This window comes from Micromesistius poutassou, assembly GCF_964030765.1.
Source record: "Micromesistius poutassou genome assembly, chromosome: 10".
Lineage (NCBI taxonomy): Eukaryota > Metazoa > Chordata > Actinopteri > Gadiformes > Gadidae > Micromesistius > Micromesistius poutassou.
In genome coordinates this window covers 2,998,857-3,011,356 of record NC_140280.1, presented here as the reverse complement: position 1 = coordinate 3,011,356, position 12,500 = coordinate 2,998,857, and the positions used below count along the sequence as shown (strand labels likewise).

Sequence of the window (12,500 nt, the reverse complement as noted above, 5' to 3'; positions counted from 1 at the left end):
ACTGTAAATGATCACTGCGCTACGTCCTGAGCAGAGGGAACCTCTTCCCTGCGTTACGGTAACGCTGGGTAGCAATGCGTTCTGAGCAGCGGAGACCCGTTACACTAACGTAACACTGCCCCACAGTCACAGACACAGTCATCACGCTCCCCAGGTGGATGAGGAGGAGGACTGGAGCAGAGCGGTTAAGCAGACATCTTAGAGGGGTTGGAATAACACAGACCACCCACTCAGTGTTGGAACTAAAGACTTCTCCTGAGCGACGATGGGGGGGGGTGGGCGCTTTTAATGCAGAACATCTCGTCAGGGATGCAGGGGGATGGGGGGATGGTGGGGGAGGAAGTCAGTCGAGGAGCGGGGGGGTGGGGGGGGTCGTGTGTGGCTGTTGAAGCGTCGGTTTGATGAGATGGAACAGATGGCCCCACCACCTCGCTCATGGGGCGCGTGTCAGAGGGAAATACATGTTCAGTAATTAAAGGTTTACGTCGTCGCATCGGGACTCATACAGCGAACACTGCTGCACTCTTTCGCTCTCTGTCTCTGTCTCTCTATCTCTCTCTCTCTATACATCTCTGTATCTCTCTCTCACCCACTCTCTGTCTCTGTCTCTCTCTCTCTGTCTCTCTTTCTCTGTCCCTCAACTCTGTCTCATTTTCTCTATTTTTATCTCTCTCTCCCTCTCTGTATCTCTCCGTCTCTCCTTCTCTTTCTCTGTCTCTCTCTCCCTGTCTCTGTGTTCAAAGAGCGATTCATTAGCATGGAAAACTTACATTTGCATCGTCAAAACACAATAACAAAGAATAGTATAATAACACAGAAGTACAAAACTAAATAAAAGCGTGTAAACAGAACATCAAATGAGGGATGATACAGCCAGCCGGTCGGCATGGTGACAAGCCAGAGGGCAAGACGGAGGGGGGGGGGGGGTGTCTACTCGGCTCTACTCTTCATGATGACCAGATCACTCACATTATCCCGCTTTGATGATTGATTGAATTGGTAAGAACAATGTTATTGCTTCCACTACCACTCTGTATCAGTGGTTTCTCAGGCTATAATATCGAGAGATGGGCTTGAGTTAATCTAACTATTCACCGGTTTAGAATGGATAACTGGAGATTCTTTACGGGGGATTCTTACTGGTTTGGACTGGATTTACTGGAGTTCTTACTGGTTTGGACTGGATTTACTGGAGTTCTTACCGGTTTGGACTGGATTTCTTTGGCGTAGAGCGGTTGCAGGAACTCTGAGGGCCCCTCCACTTTTAATCCTTTCTCCGTGATGCGAAGATTTCCCATGCCGTCCTGAAACAAACACATAAATAAAGAACACAATAACACCACACAACTTTATCGTCCACACAATGGAGAACATTACGCTTCCCTCTAACAAACAAATGACACGTAAACAAAGATAAAACCAACAAAGCCAGGGCGTCCTGAAACGAAACACAATAAATGATTGCATACAAAGAGAGGGTAAGGATTCACGCTGTCATGCTGCAGGAACGCACAAACAAAGTGTGGCGTGACGCAACCACAATACACGCCTCATCTCCTTCTCGCCGTTTTTTTTATTTTATCTGATGCTTATGTTTGAGCCAATTTACCCCATTATCGATCAGCGTGTGCAGCAGCGTCTGGCTGGGGGATCAATACGGTATTTATGAGGACACGGCGTGGTCTTAAGAGGACACTTTGCCAGCCGTGCGTTTCCTGCTAATATGCCGCTCCGCTGCCACTCACTCTAGCTAACGCCTTCCGCCGTGATCGACCGCGACACTACGAACAAGATAACCAATCAGAGAACAGATCACATCCCCGCAATGAGAGGCACGCAGAGAGGGTTAAAGGTGTTGATGCATTTCACCACTCGCCCGTTGCACTCATTAGTGTAACGTAAGGTTTTTACCAACAATGAGCAGCACTAGCGATTTAACACATTTATGATCCAAAGTAAAATAACTTGAATGAATGAAAGAATAATAATCATTTTGATAGACTGTCGACTGTTGTCCGAGATACACTTTAAAAAATGTACAACATATTTGTCTGATGGTCAAATAAATGTTAACAAATGACAATCTAATCTTAAGTATGAATATTGATACACTCCCGGTAGTTCTGACCAAGCAACTTGAGGTTAACTAGACCTTCAGAAGGGGATCAGATGAGGACGACCGGACACCTCGCCGTGCCTCATCACGATGGTATTACTCCGCCTTTGATCTTTCCACCCATGAAGGGGATCACACACTAGTCTGCCACCGGGACTGATTGGATCTGGTAATTAGTCAGATCCAAGGTGAGTCGTAGCTCAGCTTCTCTGGGAAATTCACTAAAAGTGATTATTCTGAGAGTTAATTGCTCCTCACTTTGATTACATTTGAATTCCTCCTGATGTCTACTGATTTTCTCGACTGATGTGCTACTGAAACTCTACTGATGTTCTACTGAAACTCTACTGATGTTCTACTGAAACTCTACTGATGTTCTACTGTTGTTATCTACTGATGTGCTCTACTGATGTTCTACTGATATTCCACTGATACTCTACTGATGTTCTACTGATGTTCTACTGATGTTCTACTGATGTTCTACTGATGTTTGGCTCATTTTCCCTTGGCGGGCGGTTCTCCAGAAGCAGTAAGGTGCTCTTAGCAGAACAAAGCAGACACCTGACGAGTGCGGTTCCAGGGACCGCCCCGTGGGGACAGAGACTAACAGACGGTGTGTTTGAGTTCAGAGGTGATGCGTTAGTTTAAAGGATTGTTCTGTCGGCTGGAGAACAACTAGAGAGACACAATTACCCAGACACACATGAATAATTTACTCTCTCACTACCAGGTGTGTTGCAGTTAGCCTCGCTTAAGTTGCTTTCTACCTCTCCCTCTCTGCTTAACAGATCCTCTCTTTACCCCTCTCTATCTTTCTCTCTCTCTCTCTATCGTTCTCTCTCTCTCTACTAAATAGATCCTTTCTCTACCCCTCTCTATCTATTTCTACTAAACATATCCTCTCTCTCTCTCTCTCTCTATTACTACTAAACATATCCTATCTCTACTCTCTCTATCTCTTTATACATATATATTTTTTATACTAAACAGATTCAGTCTCTTCCTATCTGTCTAAACAGATCTCTCTCTATCCCTCTATAATTATAGATTATTCTCTGCTTCTCGCTAGATAAAATACTACAGTATTTCTATAGTACAGATACAGTTCTACAGTATTACTATGGTACAGACACAGTACTACAGTATTACTATAGTACATATACAGTACTACAGTATTAATATAGTACAGATACAGTACTACAGTATTAATATAGTACATATACAGTACTACAGTATTTTTATAGTACAGATACAGTACTACTACCGACTACAGTACTATACTACTACAGTATTACTAGAAGAAGTTTCTCTATGAGTCTGAAGCCCCAGACCCTGGTCCTGACATATCCTGCCTCCTCCTCCACAGTAAAAGCGCAGACAGAGAAGAAAACACACACAGGACCTGCTCAGATATTCATATATTTATTTCGGCCTCCTCTGCGCATTACTTAGCGCCTCAGCCTGACAGAGGACTCACACATTCTCCTGGTTCCCCACAATTGGAAATAAGAAAAATATATCCAATATCCAGCGGGGGCTTTTATTGGGCTGTCTGTCTTTCTTTCTTTAATGTTCTGTGTGTGTGTGTGTATGTGTGTGTGTGTGTGTGTGTGTGTGTGTGTGTGCGTGCATGCGTGCGTGCGTGCGTACCTGCGTGCGTGCGTGCGTGCGTGTGTGTGTGTGTGTGTGTGTGGTGCAGCACTGGAGGCTTCCATTTCAGCAGATTGATCTGAAATCTACTCTCCTCTCCTCCTGTAATCACAACACACACCCCTTTTATCGCCTTACCTGGCAACCCAGCCCCCTGGCACCAGCACTTTATATCACCTTACCTGGCAACCCAGCCCCATGGCACCATGACCATATATATCAACAAACCTGGTGGCAACCCAGTCACCCTAGCACCAACACCTTGTATCAAAGCACCTGGCAACCCAATCCCTCTAACACCAACACCTTGTATCAAAGCACCTGGCAACCCAATCCCTCTAGCACCAGCACCTTGTATCAAAGCACCTGGCAACCCAATCCCTCTAGCACCAGCACCTTTTATCAAAGCACCTGGCAACCCAATCCCTCTAGCACCAACACCTTTTATCAAAGCACCTGGCAACCCAATCCCTCTAGCACCAACACCTTTTATCAAAGCACCTGGCAACCCAATCCCTCTAGCACCAACACCTTTTATCAAAGCACCTGGCAACCCAATCCCTCTAGCACCAACACCTTTTATCAAAGCACCTGGCAACCCAATCCCTCTAGCACCAACACCTTTTATCAAAGCACCTGGCAACCCAATCCCTCTGCACCAACACCTTGTATCAAACAACCTGGCAACCCAGTCCACTGGCACCAACACCTTGTATCAACTAACCTGGCAACGCAGCACCATAGGTCCAACACTGTAAAGCACCATCAACATCCTTGAATATAGCACCTTATCTGGCAACCCCACACAGAGCTGACTAAAGAGCCTTATCTGGTAACCCCACACAGACAAAATTATAGAGTCTTATCTGGCAACCCCACACAAACCAGACTACAGAGCCCTATCTGGCAACCCAATACATCACTGCATATAGAGCCTTATCTGGCAACAACACAAAGACCTGATTATAGAGCCCTATCTGGCAACCCAATACATCACTGAATACAGAGCCTTATCTGGCAACCACACACAGACCTGACCTAAATGACTCTATTTCGCTATTTGGCTAGAATAGTACATTTCTATTCGCTAACATACAACATTTCTATTGGCTAGCATAGAACATTTCTATTGGCTAGAATACAATATTTCTATTGGCTAGAATCAATCATCAGTGAAATTTAGTCTTTCGGACAATCAGCTCACAGGGCGAGCACCTGAGATATGGATATGGTTTATACTGATATTGTGTAAATATATGATACAAATATTGTTTGCTAATACTAATATACTAATATTGTTTAAATATATAATAATAATATTGTTGAAATATGTTTTTTACAATGCTATTGTGAAAATATGTTTGATATGATGATATTGTGAAAATATGGTTTATATGATGATAATATTGTGTAAATACAGCACATATGATAATGATATTGTATAAATATGGCTTATATGATAATGATTTGATATAAATGCGGTTTATATGATAATAATATTGTATGAATATGGTTATTTATACGATCTTCAATACTATACTGAATATTTTCCTTCTAAGCGAGCGTTTCCCTAACTTCACATTATGCATTGATGAAAAGAATCAACGTTACAAATCGTCTCACCTCAAAGGAATGAATAGATGGAATCTCTCCCATTACGTATTCATGGATGACTTCAAGCTAAGGTTGTGTTCAGAGGAGGAGAACGAAATACCTCCATCACACGGAGAAATGACAGTATATGTAGAGTCACCACAACAAAGTCACCTTCTCACCTTCTCCCCACTAGTTAATCACTTCCCTACCATCTCTACACCTCTAAACTGTTAGTTAGTTAGTTCTCTATAATGTAGAGTAGGTTTACAACATGTATGACGTAGAGAAGGCCTACAACGTGTATGATGTGAAGTAGGCCTACACCATGTATGATGTACATCTCTCTACACCATGATGTAGAGTAGGCCTACAACATGTATGACGTAAAGAAGGCCTACACCCTGTATGATGTACAGCAGACCTACACCATGTATGATGTAGAGTAAGGCTACACCATGTTTGAGGTAGAGTAGGACTACACCATGTGCGTTGTATAACGTAGAGTAGGCCTACACCATTTATGATGTAGAGTAGATCTACGCCATGGGGTAGAGTAGGCCTACACCATGATATAGAGTAGGCCTACACCATGTATGATGTAGAGTAGGCCTACACCATGATATAGAGTAGGCCTACACCATGTACGACATAGAGTAGGCCTATACTATGTATGATGTAGAGTAGCCCTACAGTATGTATGATGTAGAGCAGGCCTACACTATGTATAATGTAGCCCTGACATAGGCCTGTCCTCTGTCTCTCACTCGGGCGATTCACTGTTGAAAACCAAAGCGCTGCGATGTTTGGGAGGCGTTGGCAGACTGACATATGCAGCCCGTCACAGGAACTCAAAACATGCATCACTCACACTAACAAGACTACATTACCCATCACTCACCTCCCAGATAAACTATGTGGCCCATCAACCACCCCTCACAATCATCTATTCTACACACAGCTATCACTAATATAAACTACATTACCCATCATTCATGTCCAAAAGTACACCACACACCTCTGAAACTAATAAACTAGATCATTCACCTCTAACAATAATATAAACCACACACACACACACACACACACACACACACGCACACGCACACACGCACACACACACACACACACACACACACACCACAGACACACACAGACACACACACACACACACACACACACGCACACACACACACACACACACGCACACCACAGACACACACACACACACACACACACACACACACACACAGACACACACACACCGCAGACACACACACACACACACACACACACACACACACACACACACACACACACACATACACACCACAGACACACACACACACACACACACACACACACACACACAGACACCTGCAAAACTAATAAACAACATCACCCATCACGTCGCGCTCACCCTACTATAAACTACATTACCCATGAGTCTCCTAGCACGAGACACGAGGGTCAGTAATAACATGGTGGATCATTAACTGAACAGTGGAAGAGTTCTGGTCCCAGAGGGCTGATAAAAGCTCTCCTCTCTCTTGTTCTGCCCCATCAGTCATTATGATCGATGGGTATCAATCAACATAATGATCCACTGACAGACCTGGTTAGATACACGTTATTTTAGAGGGGATTGGGGGGGCAGAGAGAGAGAGAGGGAGAGAGAGAGAGAGAGAGAGAGAGAGAGAGAGAGAGAGAGAGAGAGAGAGGGAGAGAGAGAGAGAGAGCGAAAGAGAGAGAGAACAAAAGAGAGAGCGAGAGACATAGAGGGAGGGAGAGAGAGGATACGTGCCGCGGGTGCTCCCAGACATGACACTGTCATTTTCAGCTCAAGACCCATTGATACCACAGCCCTCCTCTGTCACGTCCTCCTACATCACCTCCTCCTTTTCTGGGCTTTTCTCTGTATATAATCCTCCTAGCAGGCTGTTACGAACCAGTGGAGGAAATACACACCTGATTACCCAGCGAGAAACCACACACACACACACACACACACCCATGCAGACAAGACACACACACACAGACACACGCAGACAAGACACACACTCACACACACACACACACACACACACACACACACACACACACACACACACACACACACACACACACTTCACCCCCATCACGCCAACACTCGTCCAGATCTAATTTCCATTCTACTGTTTCTTTTTGAATCCCCCCCACTCTAACAAAAGCCAGTGTTTTAACTTAACATCCTGACAGGAGGTGTCTTGCATTCCAGTTAGCGGCGTTAGCGTGAAGCTACACCTCCTGTGACACAGCCTACACCAATAAGCATCTCATACATCCGCTCCCGCTCCAGTAATCTTGGGTTTAATAATGTAAACACTTTCCTTTCTCGAAACATTACCCACAATCCCTTCTGTCCTCTCCTAACAATGAGTGCTATTGGGGAACCAGATCAAATTCTCTCAACATATATTTATGTTATTTATGAACGTTTCGCCTCAAGGAAAATGTTTTAATTAGATGGAGAGCTGCTAATTAAGTAGCAATTAGTAGAAGAGTAATGTTTGAGCCAGTTTACCAGCAGCCTGTTGTGTAAGTGCTTCTGTAAGGCTGGGGCCCCGTCTCCCCCACTGTACACTCTCTCTCCTGCTTCTCCTCCAGCTCTTGGCCGCGTTCCCCTCATCCACCAGGTAACAGCAGCCAATAGGAGCGGCGCGCTGCTCTAGCGCGGCCCTATCGCAGCTCTCGGGGACAAGGGGGTGTTTGTTGGAGTGTCTGGCCAACACGGCGGCACCTCAGGACCTTGTCTGAGAGCGGGTCTCAGGTGGGCTCCATGTGAAGGGGGCTTTGTGTGTGAAGGAGGTCGTTCCTTACAGAGGAGAGTTTTTGTGCCTTCGGAGGCAGAAAAATGCTTGATTCCGCGGCAGCTTTTCTGTGAAAAATGTGATGACGCCTGTGTGTTATTTTGCCACAAAGTTGTGGAAATGAGTCAAAGTTGCAAGTTGCTTTGACTCATTTCCACACTACTATATTGTAGTAGTGTGTAGTGGTCTGTACTGTCTAGTGGTCTGTACTGTGTAGTGGTCTGTACTGTGTAGTGGTCTGTACTGTGTAGTGGTCTGTACTGTGTGTAGTGGTCTGTACTGTGTAGTTGTCTGTACTGTGTGTAGTGGTCTGTACTGTGTAGTTGTCTGTACTGTGTGTAGTGGTCTGTACTGTGTGTAGTGGTCTGTACTGCGTAGTGGTCTGTACTGTGTGTAGTGGTCTGTACTGTGTAGTGGTCTGTACTGTGTAGTGGTCTGTACTGTGTGTAGTGGTCTGTACTGTGTAGTGGTCTGTACTGCGTGTAGTGGTCTGTACTGTGTGTAGTGGTCTGTACTGTGTAGGGTGTAGGGTAGTGATCTGGGGGTGTAGGGTGTAGTGTGTAGTGGTCTGTACTGTGTAGGGTGTAGTGTGTACTGTGTAGAGGTCTGTACTGTGTAGGCTGTAGGGTGTAGTGTGTAGTGGTCTGTACTGTGTAGGGTGTAGGGTGTAGTGTGTAGTGGTCTGTACTGTGTAGGGTGTACTGTGTAGAGGTCTGTACTGTGTAGGGTGTAGGGTGTAGTGTGTAGAGGTCTGTACTGTGTAGGGTGTAGGGTGTAGAGGTCTGCGGTGTGTAATGTGTACTGTGTCTTGGTCTGTTTCTTTGTCTTGCTGCGTCTGGTGCGTTGTGGTGTTGAAGGGGCCTGGCGCGGGCTGGAGTGTCAACATTTACACAGGGCCCAGATCTGATCTCTCTCCAACGTCGATCAATACAACATTTCCCTTTGGCAGCAGAATAAATCGAGTGACAGGGCACTGGCGACCGGCGGGCCGCGGCCGGTCGTCTGCTCCCTTCCAGCTGGTGTGTGTGCGTCTGGCTGTAAATGTGCTTTACAGAGAGTGTGCATGTGTATCTGTTACTGTGCTTTACAAAGAGTGTGCATGTGTATCTGTTACTGCGCTTTACAAAGAGTGTGCATGTGTATCTGTTACTGTGCTTTACAGAGAGTGTGCATGTGTATCTGTTACTGCGCTTTACAAAGAGTGTGCATGTGTATCTGTTACTGCGCTTTACAAAGAGTGTGCATGTGTATCTGTTACTGTGCTTTACAAAGAGTGTGCATGTGTATCTGTTACTGTGCTTTACAGAGAGTGTGCATGTGTATCTGTTACTGCGCTTTACAAAGAGTGTGCATGTGTATCTGTTACTGCGCTTTACAAAGAGTGTGCATGTGTATCTGTTACTGTGCTTTACAAAGAGTGTGCATGTGTATCTGTTACTGTGCTTTACAAAGAGTGTGCATGTGTATCTGTTACTGTGCTTTACAAAGAGTGTGCGTCTGTATCTGATACTATGTTTCAGAAAGAGTCACACAAAGATTGTGTCTGTGTGCTCATGTGTGTGCGACTGAGTGAGTGGTTGAGAGTGAGAGAGAGAGAGAGAGAGAGAGAGAGAGAGAGAGAGTGCGGGTGCTCAATGATCGTGTGTGTGTGTGTGTGTGCATGCGTGTGTGCGTGCGTGCGTGCTTGAGGACTCACGATGGTGAAGCTCATGACCTTGAGGATCCAGATGGTGAGGGCCAGGTTCACCAGAATGAGCAGCATGAGCAGCAGGACGAACAGGTACAGGCAGCGCTTCCTCCAGCCGTAGATGCCCACCTTGTAGACCTGGGCCTTCTCCGAGCTCTGCAGCGTGTTCCTATGAGAGCACTGGTCCTGGGTCATCTGAGGAGAGACACAACACAGGACCGGGTTACAAAGGGGGAGGGACCAGGGTTAGATAGGGGGAGGGACACACAGGATATATAGGGGGAGAGACCTGGGTTATATAGGGAGAGAAACAGGACCTGGGTTATATATAGGGGGGAGATACACATGACCCGGGTGACATTGTGGGGAGACAGGACCGCGGTTATACAGGGAGAGAGACAAAACACAGGTTTTTTTTACATGAGGGGACCAGGGGACATGTTGGACCTAAGAAGCAGAAGAAGCCGTCCTCCACCAGCAGCGGCCCTCTCTCTGCCCGTGGTGGTGGGCGATCACTTTGATCCATGGGTTCATAAGCACTTAGTGTCTGCATCACGCCGGTCCGACCCGTAGATATGCTGATATCTGGATTAATGGCCATTTTAATTGTCCCGCTGAGTGAGTGGAAGGAAGGCTTTGTTCACTCAAAGCCCCGCCATAATAGCCCAATAACTCGCCGCAAAATACAATTTACGGCCCGCGCTTGGTTTGAGCGCATGGCGTGACGCCCCCGGCCTACGGCCCGACAGCAGCACTCACTCCCCGCTAAGTGGAACGAACGGCAGGAGACAGCCGGCCAGAACCGGAACCAGGCGCCGGTCAGCTGGGACGGGGAGATCCCGCGCTGTAGCGGCGGACGCTAGCGTATGGCGGGGGGGGGGCCGCGAGGAGAGATGAAGTGTGTTTGAGGGGTCCAGCTGGCAGACGGCGGGAGGGCGTCTGGATCATGCGGAGCAGCCCCCGCCACACCCCCCCCCCGCCACACCCCCCGCCCCACCCCCGACACCGACACCTCCCGCCTTTTTGCTCAGAGAGCGTTTGATTCCCAGCGGGAATGTTAATCATTCTGTTTGCAAACGGCAGGTGAAAATACACATCGCACTGTGCTGTACAGTCCAATACACATCACAGTGTGCTGTACAGTCCAATACACATCACAGTGTGCTGTACAGTCCAATACACATCACACTGTGCTGTACATTCCAATACACATCGCACTGTGCTGTACAGTCCAATACACATCACAGTGTGCTGTATAGTCTAATACACATCACAGTGTGCTGTACAGTCCAATACACATCACAGTGTGCTGTACAGTCCAATACACATCACAGTGTGCTGTATAGTCCAATACACATCACAGTGTGCTGTACAGTCCAATACACATCACAGTGTGCTGTATAGTCCAATACACATCAGTGTGCTGTAGTCCAATACACATCACAGTGTGCTGTATAGTCCAATACACATCAGTGTGCTGTAGTCCAATACACATCAGTGTGCTGTATAGTCCAATACACATCAGTGTGCTGTAGTCCAATACACATCAGTGTGCTGTATAGTCCAATACACATCACAGTGTGCATCTGGTACGGAGTACAGACCATCTGATGTGAATTACAAATCATCTGTTATGACAGACCATCTGGTTTGGATGACAGACCATCTGGTTTGGATGACAGACCATCTGGTTTGGATGACAGACCACCTGGTTTGGATTACAGATATTTATTACAGGTATAACAGATCACCTGGTATTACAGATCATCTGCTATGGATTACAGATCACCTGGTATTACAGATCATCTGCTATGGATTACAGATCACCTGGTATTACAGATCATCTGCTATGGATTACAGATCACCTGGAATGGCTTGGTGAACAGCATTCAACAGCTTCCCCGTAAACAAAAACACTCTGGTTCAATAAATTCATCTTTATGGCTTGTTTTCTTTTTCATTTCCTCTGCATGAATTACATCCTTCTCTTCCTCACACTTTATCACAAGTGAAATTTGATTTGTTCGTAATGTTTATTAACCTGAATATACGAGCTGAGTGCGGAAGTGTTCTCCAGTGTGTCTCCGGCACCATGAAGGCCCTTCACTGCGTTGGGGATGAACGCTCACAAACCAGACGTCTACGTAAAAAAAACTATGATGTTTCCTCTATCGTTTGTCCCCGTTCTGGGCTCCTCCTGGCGGGACGACAGAGGAGCTAACCTGGGGTGGGGTGATTCATCCTGTCTCCTCCCCCCTGTCTGTCCTCTCTCTCTCTCTCTGTAAACAGAATAATACAGCAGCCATTAGTGTCGTCTGTCACTGCTGCACCGAGCCAGCTCCCTCATAGGCTCCAGCCAGCGTCAAGCCATATCATTGGTCAGTTCTCTTGCCAAATAAGGAGGCTCCGTTCCATTGGGCCCGTTATAGACAACATGTGCTTCGGTGGCGTGGGCTGGGCCTGGCTGTTGCCAACGGTAACTTCCGCCCTGCCCCCTAAATACACCGCCGGCACACAAGATGGCCGCCCGCCAGGCCTTGCTGGCGGCGGCTAAATGTTTATGAGCGTTCTGTCGGCCGGAGAGAAGCAGGAAGCAGCTCTAGTA

At 46.5% G+C, this 12,500-nt stretch overlaps 1 protein-coding gene across 1 annotated transcript in view; it reads right to left on the bottom strand.

The window, feature by feature from the left end:
• sgcd (sarcoglycan, delta (dystrophin-associated glycoprotein)) overlaps nt 1–12,054 on the bottom strand; it is a 34,197-nt gene extending 22,143 nt beyond the window's left edge. The window contains exons 1-3 of the mRNA XM_084474391.1: nt 11,937–12,054; nt 9,905–10,090; nt 1,203–1,304 (exon numbers count right to left, since the gene is read on the bottom strand). Coding sequence (XP_084330517.1) covers nt 1,203–1,304; nt 9,905–10,090 — 288 coding nt within the window. The 5' untranslated portion in view covers nt 11,937–12,054. The remainder of the gene's footprint in view (nt 1–1,202; nt 1,305–9,904; nt 10,091–11,936) is intronic.
• Between the last annotated feature and the right edge of the window lie 446 nt (nt 12,055–12,500).